Here is an 11,726-nt window from a genome sequence, read left to right as displayed (position 1 = left end):
GTCTAGCCTAATGTGGTAGGACCCACCTCCTACAAATATATAGATTATTTATAATTTTAAAAATGTTTTAAAATGCATAGTCAAGCTCAAAAGAAAGGAAGACATAACCCTCAGGTGTTAGAAAGGAAGACAGAACTCAAAGCATAAGCAGTAAAGTGCAGCTATCTCAGCAGTTTCCCACCCACAGTAAGGGACTGGGCCGACTTTGCTTTAAGCCCCAGAGGCTGAGCACTGGCTGGAGTTCTGAAGAGTGGTTACTTTAAACCTAAAGTGTCCTAACTTACACAGATACTAATCAAATAAGCTGCTATGACAATATTAATATCAGATAGAATAGACTAAGGTTAAAAATCAGTTCTACAGGGCTTCCCTGGTGGCGCAGTGGTTGAGAGTCCGCCTGCCGATGCAGGGGACACGGGTTCGTGCTCCGGTCCGGGAAGATCCCACATGCCGCGGAGCAGCTGGGCCCGTGAGCCATGGCCGCTGGGCCTGCGCGTCCGGAGCCTGTGCTCCGCAACGGGAGAGGCCGCAGCGGTGAGAGGCCCGCGTACCGCAAAAAAAAAAAAAAAAATCAGTTCTACATAAGCCACAAAACAGTCTACACTGTTTTCACAGCAAAAGATCCTGAAGTAAGGAATGTAAACCTAATCCTTGGGTTCATAAGGGATTTTACAATATGAGGGGGACTTGGGCTGAGAACAGTGTCCATTATTCCCTACTCCCTTTCAAAGGGATTCTACTCTACAGTTATTCCCAATAGGACACATTTGAAATCACTTTAAAGATCAGACCAAAGCTGTATTTACTAAAATAGTCAAGTTTCGGTTTCAATTATGAGTATAAATTTTTGAAACTACGGAGAATGATACTTTGTGAAATGTGAAGGAACAGAGAAGGTTTCATAGAATTCCCTTTCAGAGGTAATCACCCATCTCCTAAACATTCTGGACATTTAAAAGGAATATAAAAATCCTTCCCTTACAAAATATATGTCCAAAAACATAGATTAAATATGAAAGACCTGCCTATACTGGCTTTTAAAATAAGCCTTAAATTTACCTTGACTCCTTCCCCCCTCCCTATCCCAAAATTTCTTAAGAGCTTTATGTTCCTCAAACATAAAGTATATGTTAGTATCTACTTCTAAATACTTCCAGCAAGCTTTTAAAAAAATTGCCACTGATGAGGCCTTATCAAAAGATCTCAGTAGACTAGAGCTCCTTTTATTTAAACCAATTGTGACCAATGGAAATGGCTGCAATTAAATGATTTTAGCTTTAGATTTTCTAAGTAGTTATGCAGACAGAAATAAAGCCAGAAACCCTGACCACAAAAGACTTTAAAAAAAATTATTCCTAAAAAATGGGAAACATACTCAACAATTTATTTTTTTATTGGAACAATCTTTGCCAAGTTTATCACTTTTTTGTCTAGAGTCCTTTTCACTTCAGAAAATATCTTTTTTTTTTTTTCCATTTTGTTTCTAGTTAAGGCCAAAATACCAAGTTTGGGACCAAGATTGTTCCATCCCAAACTGAAAACAAAACAAAACCAATAAAAGCCTAAGTTGCATTCCATTTCGATACTTCCACTTACTCCAACTCCCAGAAGACTGAATCTTCGCAGTGAATCACTGTTCTGGATCCTGATTTTGCTTCACTTCACTAACATCTTGGCAAGTGTCTATGTAATCCTAGTCACAGAGTTTTACATTAAAACATAGGCAAGAGAGGACAGTCTGGTTTGTACATGAAGTAGTACATTTACTTAAATGGCAATTCACGACTCTTCCCTTTTGCCTTTCTTATAATTAAAAACATCTAACTATTCTAAAATAAATTATTTCTATATTCTTTTGGGCATTTGAGAGACTCACTCTCAGAAATAGTCAGGAAATCTCCAGGAATGTACATCAGAATCATCAAGGTAACTTTTTTCAAAATATACATGTCTCCACTTCACACCCAATGAATCAGAATCTGTCTGGAAAACTCAAAAGATTAAGATAGCAAGGAAATACTATGCAATATTAAAAAGAACAAGGCTCATCTTGCCAGGTTTGGGCTTTGATTTTACCGTACTTACAAGCTAGTAAGTTAGCCTGTTACTGTTTCATGGATGCTAGCAGAAGACATGAAACTCCTGGGTCAGAAACAAAGGACTTTATGGTTCACAGCACAGCAAGCCATGTGACATCATGTTTGTGATGGTTCCCTTGCCCCCAAGTCCCACAAGGGGTCATGCAGATGGGTCCATATGGATTCCTGGACATGAAGCGGGTTGTGTTACAGGAGAGGAACACTGAGCTTGGGAATCTGTTATGTTTTATTGCAAATAGTGAGCAAACCTGCTCTATGTCCCAGAGGGAGACATTATCTCAACCCTCAAGGTTGCTTGCGGCAAACACAACTCTTGAGAAATGGCCTAGGTAAAGAACAGTTAGGGCCTTGCATTCTTGGCAAGACCAGCAGGATGTGTTGGAGTTTGAAAGAACATGAAGAGTGTTTCTCAACACATCTATGTAAACTAATATGGGAAGGTGAGAAGAGTTAAATTTGAAAAATTTTAAGAAAGAGCAAGATGTAGGAACATATTACAGAATACATAATCCCATCTGTTCTCCCTCACCACCCCCAACCTTTGGAGAGACATGTATAGTCTTGTAAATGTATGATTTTTAGAAGAGGATACAAAAACTCTCTTGGAAGTGGGAATGGGGAACTTGAGTATAAAAGAGACTTTTATTCTACTTTATACCATTCCTTTTGCTTTGTTATTATGAGCCTATGCTTTTTTTTTAAATCATAAAAATTCACCTGTTTTTTGTCAGTAGATACTCTGGCCATCTCTTCATTACCTCCTAAGGGTCCATGCTTTCCTTCCTCCCTTTCCTAATTAAATGCAGATTAAGGGGGGGAAAAAGATTAGTACATAAGATGTGATTAATTCAATATTTCCTATTTAAAAACTGGTTTCTTTGGCTGTGGCCATTTATTTTTTTCCTCGATGAAACTCTGTATCGACTTCCTGCTTTGTTCAGGTTCAAGTTCAGGCTACTCAACCTAGTAAATAAGGCTTTTATAATCTGACCCCTGAATACTTTTCCAAAATACAGAAGAACTGAAAATAAAATTCTGTAGTTTAAGGTTTCAGAGTTGGGGCAGTTTTGAGCAATGGAAAAGTCCTAATGTGGCCATGGCTAAGAAGGACAAAAGGGGAATAGAGGTAAATTACCTGGCACTGGGAAGGTGAAGAACTATGTACCAAGGATGTGAACTATGGATTGTGGTAGGCAGAATAACGGTCCCCCAAAGACCTCCCAGTCCCAATCCCTGGAGCCTGTGGCTATGTTATATTACATGGCAAGGTTGCATACGGAATTAAAGTTGCGAATCATCTTGAGATGGGGAGGTTGTCCTGGATTATCTGGGCAATGTAATCATATTACCAATGTAATCACAAGGGTCCTAAAAGTGAAAGAGGGAGGCAGGAGAGTCAGTGCTAGAGGGATGCAACATGAAAAAGCCTCATCCCGCCATCGCTGGCATTGAAAGTGGAAGAAGAGGTTCACAAGCTAAGGAATGTGGGCAGCTTCTAGAAGCAGGAAAAGGCAAGGAAACAGATTCTCCCTGAGAGTCTCTAGAAGGAATGCAGCCCTGGCAACATTTTGATTTTAGTCTAGTGAGACCCATTTTGGACTTCTGATCTATAGAACTGTAAAAATATACATTTGTGTTGTTTTAAGCCATGAGCTTTGTTGACACTAATATAGGAATGTCCATAAGTCTCCTCTAAAAGTAAAACTTGAAGTAGAAAGTTTTGAACCAGGGGATAATTTCGTTCATCCATCCATCCATCCATGCAACCAGTTTTTGAACACAAATTTTCTTAGCAGATTTATTTTTCATTTATTAATTCAACAAATATTTATTGAACCCTTTCTATGTGCCAGCCATAAAGCCAGTTGCTCAGGATGCAGCTCTTACAGAGCTTATGATTTAAGAACACAGGAAAGTGATTATGAGGTAAGTAGATGACAGAATGAAATAGCAGAATCCTGTGAGCCCCAAAGTAGGTGTGATATGCAATAAATTGAAGAAAGTTTGAAAGTGGGAATGACAAACTCGGTGTATGCTGACCTCTTGGTTTTCTGAAACAAGGGCTGGATGCTAGAAAAGGAGTAACCTCTAAGAAATTTACAAGAAAAGCCATGTCCTGGGAATGAGGTTTCTGTTCAAGTAGAACAGGAAGTGGAGGAAGTAATTATGTTGGTAACGTAATTATGGGGGTGTGGATGGTAGTAGTGGTGATGCTGATTATATGTATGATAATAATAATAATACCTAACATTTACTGAGTGTTGGCCATGTATCAGGCCCTAAATTACCTCATGTAATCTTTACAAAAGTAGCTATGATTATTCCCATTTTGCAGATGAAGAAACTGTGGATAGAGATTCAATATCTCAAACATGGTTACATAACTAATAAATGGGTAAGCAAGGATCTGAGCCCCAAATCCATTGTCTTCACTGTTATCCTATATTACTTCTGTTCTGGAAAAGTATGTGAGGTCTTTCAGCATAAAGATAAGGTACAACACCAGAGGACACAATGGGAAGAGCAGGGAGAGAAAGACAAATATGTGATGTGCAGAGAAATATGAGGGAACAATGCAGTTATTCTAATTCTTACTAAAGTAACATTCAGGCAATTTAGGTAAGTCTTACTTAACTGAAATTTAAAACTATAAACCAGTAGGAGAGAGAACTATTTTTAAATGACAGCCATGTTCAACAGTACTCGATTTGTACTTCAAAACTTTTAAGTACTTACTTAAAAGTAAGTACTCAGAAGTCTCATAAATAGTTTCTCTCCTACTCATTTATCTAGTTTTAGACTGGATCATTAAAAATTCTTTTTCTTTATACTCAATATATAACTTGCTGAACAATCCTCAAGGCACACTCATACACTGTGAATATTTGACAACATAGAAAACTCAGATAGTAGTTATATTCTGAAGTGGTTGAAGTTAATAATTCCATAAGACTGGTAAAAATGACAGACAATTTAAATGTTCAATAATAAGGGAATAAACATGTTACATTGCTACAATGGACTGTTATGCAATCATTAAGAGGACAATAAAATGATAATAAAAACCATACAATTCCTAGAAGAAAACAGGTGGTAAGCTCCTTGACATAGATTTTGGCAATTTTTTGAATCTGACACCAAGAGCAAAAGCAACAAAAGCAAAAATAAACAACTGGGAATACAACAAACTAAAAAGCTTCTGCACAGCAAAAGAAGCCATCAAGAAAACGAAAAGGCAACCTACTGAATGGGAGAAAATATTTGCGAATCACATATCTGACAAAAGGCTAATATCCCAAATATATAAAGAACTCATACAACTCAATAGCAAAAACCCAACAAATCCAATTACAAAACGGGCAGAAGATCTGAATACACATTTTTCCAAAGAAGATATACAGATGGCCAACAGGTACACAAAAGGATACTCTACATCATTAATCATCAGGGAAATGCAAATCAGAACCACAGTGAGATACCACCTCACACCTGTCAGAATGGCTATTATCAAAAAGACTAGAAAAGTGTTGGGGTTAGGGTGTGCTGAAAAGGGAGCTGTCAGGCACTGTTGGTGAGAGTGTAAGTTGGTGCAGCCACTATGGAGAACAGTATGGAGGGTCCTCTAAAAATTAAAAATAGAACTACAATATGATCCAGCAATTTCACTTCTGGGTATTTATCCAAAGAAGATGAAAACACTGACTTGAAAAGATATATGCACTCCCAATGTTCACTGAAGCATCATTTACTTACAAAAGCCAAAATATGAAAACAACCTAAGTGTCCATCAACAGATGGATGGATAAAGAAATTGTGGCATATATATACATACACACACAGTGGAATATTATCTAGCCATAAAACAATGAAATCTTGCCATCTGGAACAACACACAGGGATCTCAAGAGCATTATGCTAAGTGAAGTAAGTCAGACAGAGAAAGACAAATACCATATGATCTCTCTTATATGTGGGATCTAAAAACAAACAAACAAAACCCCCCAAGTTCACAGACACAGAGAACAGAATGGTGGTTGACAAAGATAAGGGTGGGGGTGGGAGAAATTGGTGAACTTTAAAAAAAAATTTAGTTTAAATAAACTGAATTTAAAAATAAAAATAACAAGTACATAAAGTACATAGTATATGCCAAGCACTATCTAAGACCTTTACAAATATCAAGTCATTCATTTTTCAATAGAAGTTCCATGTAGTATGTACCAGTAACACTCCATTTTACAGATGAGGAAGATGACACAGAAAAAGGTAAAGTAATTCACGCAAGGTTACACAACTAGTAAGAGATGGAGCCAGGATTTGAACCCAGGCAAGCTAATTGCGAAACCACTGGCTACTCCCAAAGCATTAGACTAAGTTGCCACTCCAGTGTTTATGACAGTATTACAGCATGAGGATTTTCCTATGTTAAGTGAAAAGGTAAGGATCCAGAATTGAATGATATCAAATGAGTAAAGAAAATAGAGAAAAAAGATTGAGAAACAACACAAAAATGTTAGTAGTCTCTAGGTGGTGGAATTATGAGGGATTTTTTTTTCTTCTGTCAATTTTATAAGTAATAAACATGGGGCTTCCCTGGTGGCGCAGTGGTTGAGAGTCCACCTGCCGATGCAGGGGACACAGGTTCGTGCCCCGGTCCGGGAAGATCCCACATGCCGTGGAGCGGCCGGGCCCGTGAACCATGGCCACTGAGTCTGCGCATCTGGAGCCTGTGCTCCGCAACGGGAGAGGCCACAACAATGAAAGGCCCACGTACCGCAAAAAATAATAATAATAATAATAAACATGTATTACTTTCATAACACATAAAAATATTTTATTTTTAAAAAGACAAAGGTTTGTAAAGTGTCAGAAGCAATGTTTCCAATACAAGTACTTGTGAAATTGCATCTTAGAGTTTCTGTGACTTAATTTGTATAGCAAAAGCAGGATAAATAATTTAAGTGAAACAAATTTATTACTTTAGCTTAAAGAACATTTTTCTTCTCTTAATAGGAAAAAGATCTTAATCAACTTTATGAACATCATGTGCAATTAATAGTGGACTTATTTATTTAATTTAATGTGCCTCTGCTGAAAAAGAACAGGATGTATTCGTGTGTGTGTGTGTGTGTGTGTGTGGTGTGTGAATGAATTAAAATGAGACCAAATCTTGATACTAAAAAAGGTTCTTCAAAATTATTACTCAATTTGTAAAAAGCCCAGCTTTTAATTTATTTATTTATTTATTTTTGCTGTACGCGGGCCTCTCGCTGTTGTGGCCTCTCCCGTTGCGGAGCACAGGCTCCGGATGCACAGGCTCAGCGGCCACGGCTCACGGGCCTAGCCGCTCCGCGGCATGTGGGATCTTCCTGAACCGGGGCACGAACCCGTGTCCCCTGCATCGGCAGGCGGACTCTCAACCACTGTGCCACCAGGGAAGCCCTAATTAATTTATTTTTAACTGAAATATACTTGACATATAACATTGTGCAAAATTAAGGTGTATAATACATTAATTTGATACATTTATATATTGTAATATGATTGCCATTGTAGCAATAATTAGCACCTCTAGGGACTTCGCTGGTGGTCCAGTGGGTAAGACTCCACGCTCTCAATGCAGGGGACCCAGGCTCAATCCCTGGTCAGGGAACTAGATCCCACATGCCGCAACTAGGTGCTTGCATGCCACAACCAGCAAGTCCACATGCCGCAACTAAGATCCAGTGCAGCAAAAAAAATAAAAAATAAAATAATAACAATAATAATAATTAGCACCTCTATCTCTTAGCATATTTGATGATTATAATACAATATTGTTTTCTACATTCACTGCACTGTGCATTAGATCTCCAGGGCTTACTTATTACTCATAAGTTTGTACCCTTAAACAACATCTGTCCCCCCGCCCCAGCTCATGGTAACCACCATTTTACTCTCTCTGAGTTTGGCTTTTCTAGATTCTACATATAAGTGAGATCATACAGTACTTGTCTTTCTCTGTCTGACTTATCTCATTTGGCATAATGTGCTCAAGGTCCATTTACAGTGCTGCAAATGGCAGGATGTCTTTCCTTCCCGTGGTTGAATAACACTCCATTGCAAAGCCCAGCTTTTTAAATGCACTTTTAAAAGGCTTAAATCTCTAAACATTTGCTTCTAATCTGTCTCTTCAAGAGAAATTTCATCAGCAAAAACCAAAACAAACCAAAAAAAGAAACCCAACAGCTTAGAAGTCTTCTACTTTCATAAAATAATACTAAGCTGTTAATAACTAGGAAGAATAAAGGACTTCAAAATCCATGAAGAAAATGAAGAACTTTCTCAAAGCCATTAATAATATGTGGAGCCAGGGTGGGGGTTAAGGGAGTGGTTGAAAAATAGGGAATAAAAATGCATAACATTTTAAATAATGTTTTATTATTTATAAAACATTTTACATAGGTATTGGGAGAAAACTACTCCAAGAGATATCATTGTATCATGAAAAGTGAATTCCTTATCTACACACAGACCTTACATCCTTCACAAAAACTAACTCAAAATGCGTCATAGACCTAAATGTAAAATACAAAACTATAACACTCCTAGAAGATAACCATAGGAGAAAACCTAGGTGATCTTGAGTATGGCGATGACTTTTTAATTACAACACCAAAGGCATGATGCATGAAAGAAATCAATGATAAGCTGGACTTCATTAAAATTAAAAACTTCTCTGAAAAGGACAATGTCAGGAGAATGAGAAGACAAGTCACAGACTAGGAGAAAATATCATAAAAGACACATCTGATAAAAGACTGTTCTCCAAAATATATAAAGAACTCTTAAAACTCAACAGTAAGAAAACAAACAACCTGATTAAAAAATGGGCCAAAGACCTTAACAGACACCTGACCAAAGAAAATACAGATGGCAGTCTGAGAGGGTAACTACATATTCTACTTTTAGACTGGAAAGAGAAACTATCACAGCTATGAATTACAAGTATCACACTAAACCATGAAGGTATTTTGCAAATTTGAAGCCTTGTTGAGTTTAAGTGTGACTGAAACTAGAGCAATAAAATCAAATTTTAGACCACCGCTTGTCTAAGGGGAAAAACTGTCCAAGGAAACAAATTATACCTGAGACTTTTGTCTTTGACTTTTGACTGATGGGAAGAGCTCCATCCAGAGACTGAGCAGAGTGAAAAGGTTGACTTTAGAAAGCCTTGGTATTTCACCTGCAAAAGAGAGGGCAAACACTTTAACATTTTACTAATGATGAAAATAAGAACTAAGATCAATGCCACTTGGGTGCTGCAGCCTTAGCTCAGCTGTTTTAGCAGGAAGCAGAGAAAAAGGATTCGTGTGCAAGAGAATCAAAGCACTTTCTTATCAGGAGACTGATTTCAACCTCCTTGCCGGCAACGTCTTCCAGCACTTTCCAAAGTTGGGCCCTCTTTCACCCAGCAGAAAAAAATAGTACAGCTGATACACGTAGCTATGGGAACACTCCAAAAAAAGTTATGAAAAGTCCTTGCATCTGAGATCATCGTGGAGCAACCTTTACTTTGGACTGTGATGAAGCGTTGCAACAAGGGCAGTGGTTAGGACCCAGACCTAAAAATACGGTGACCTTAGAAGGAAAAGCAGTTGAAATATAGGAAAGCGTCGCGTGCGGTTAATTTTGAAATCTAATAAAAAACACAGTTTGGGTAATTTTCAGGCTCGTCGATCCCAGCTCCAGGTCCTGGGAGGAAAAGTAAAGGGGAGTAGTGAGCGCAACTTCAAAAGCCAGTGCAGCCGGGCCAAGGGATTCCAGTGACCGAGGTGGGGACGCACCCAGGGCGGGGATGGGACACCCAGGAGCAGAAACGCAGGCGAAGACGGCCAGGCAGGGAACCCAGAGTGAAACGGCGGGAGACGCACAGAGGAGAGCGAAAGGCGAGTGGCGGGAGGATTCGGGGCACTCACCGGTCATGCTGCCAGTCTGGGTGCTGACTGACCGTCCGGCCCCCTCGCTCTCCAGATTTTGCATCTGCCCTGCTTCTTTCATCGCCAGCCCAGCGGCCTCTGCTGCCCAGGAAACCTCTCGCTGTCCTGCATGATCTTTGCCCCTGCTACCCTACTTGTCGCCTCCTCCCAGCAACTGTATAGCAACAGCCAACTCTGCGCGACCGAATGACGTAGGAGCCCGGCGGCCATTTCCCGGCGCCCTGTGTGACGTCACGGCGAGGCGTGGATGAGGCGACACAAGGCTGCTCCTCCGGCGGCGGCCGTGTGGGTAGGAAACACAACACAATAAATCATTTGACACTTGTATTTGACTCTGTTCGTAGGTTTTGCTGAAATCTGGTCGCTTGAGGATGTCCCAAGTTGCGCAGACTCTCAGAGGGTGATGAGGGTTTCGCATACGTGAGAGTTTTGGTCAGAGAGCGAAGGAGAATTGAAATGGAAACCTGCCCAATCTGTCGTGGTCAAGGTCTTGGAGAATTTGGGAGACAAACGGGGTGGGAGCTGGGCGGTCCAGATTGTTATTGTCCTCAAAGATTGGCCAGTCCTGGGGAACTTAGTGCCAGGGACCACCACAGGAACGTTCTGCTTCTTATTAAACACATGAAGACATTAAGAGGTAGAACTGTAGTTGTGGGAAAATTGAAGATAGGAGGAAGTGGCCCCTGGAAAATCTGAGAAGTACCTGGCATTGTGGACTTGTGCCCAGTGCAATTTATTATTTTATAAGTGTCCTAGGCATGACTCAAAATGAAACCACTCCCTCCACCAGTGACTCAGAGCCTGTTTTCCATCACCAACTTGCGCTATCACAACTTGAAATACTTAAAAATAGTGAGACACAAAAACTTCTCCGAGACTCTGAAAGCAAAAGCCAACATTATGAAAGTACATTATTTTGTAAAGGATTAAAGAGAGAATTTTCAGTGTTGATGGGTATGACTGTGGTTCATTAATTGTCACTGCTGTATAGTATTTCATTGTAGCCATATACCACAATTTATTTATCCGTATTTGAGCCAAAAGACATTTGCACTATCTCCAGCTTTTTGCTATTGCAAGCAATGCTGCTTTAAACATTTTTATATATGTTCCTTATGTTCATATGGAAGAGTTTCTTTAGGGACTACACTTAGGAGTAGAATTCTTGAGTTGTTGTTGTCAAGTTTCCCCGATAATGCTGAAAATTTTCCCAGAGAGATTGGGCCAATTTACATAGCTGTATATCCCCACTAATTCTTGGTATTGTCAACCTTTTAATGTTTACCAATCTGGTTGGCATAAAATGATATCTTGTGGTTGTGATTCCCCCTGATTTCTACTTAGATAGATTGGCTATACATGTGTCCTCTCCATGAAATACCTGTTAACCATTTTCTATTTGGTAGTTATTTCTTATTCATTTGTAAGCATTTTTTATACATCCTGGATATTCATTCTCAGTTGGGTATGTGTACGGTAAATATCTTCTCCCCATTTGTCACTTGCTTTTTCACTTAATGATGTTTTTCAGTGCATAGTTCTTTAATGTGCTAAATATACAAATAATTTTCTTAAATGCGTTTTGTATCTTTTTAAAAAGCATTTTCTACCCAAGGTTATAAATTTTTTTTAATTTTTCTATGTCAGT

The 11,726-nt window shown here is 39.1% G+C and overlaps 1 protein-coding gene across 2 annotated transcripts in view; it reads right to left on the bottom strand.

Annotated features, from left to right (window-relative positions):
• The window catches only part of CDADC1 (cytidine and dCMP deaminase domain containing 1), a 38,925-nt gene extending 28,683 nt beyond the window's left edge, over positions 1-10,242 (bottom strand). The window contains exons 1-3 of one of the 2 annotated variants that reach the window (XM_082675387.1): positions 10,058-10,242; positions 9,227-9,324; positions 2,817-2,891 (exon numbers count right to left, since the gene is read on the bottom strand). In XM_082675387.1, coding sequence (XP_082531513.1) covers positions 2,817-2,891; positions 9,227-9,324; positions 10,058-10,139 — 255 coding nt within the window. In that variant the 5' untranslated portion in view covers positions 10,140-10,242. The remainder of the gene's footprint in view (positions 1-2,816; positions 2,892-9,226; positions 9,325-10,057) is intronic. The other variant, XM_082675388.1, reaches the window with a different exon arrangement.
• Between the last annotated feature and the right edge of the window lie 1,484 nt (positions 10,243-11,726).

The sequence above is a fragment of the Grampus griseus genome, assembly GCF_964374135.1.
Source record: "Grampus griseus genome assembly, chromosome: 18".
Taxonomy (NCBI): Eukaryota; Metazoa; Chordata; class Mammalia; order Artiodactyla; family Delphinidae; genus Grampus; species Grampus griseus.
Note: the sequence above shows the minus strand (reverse complement) of the source record. Positions and strands in the feature narration are given on the sequence as shown.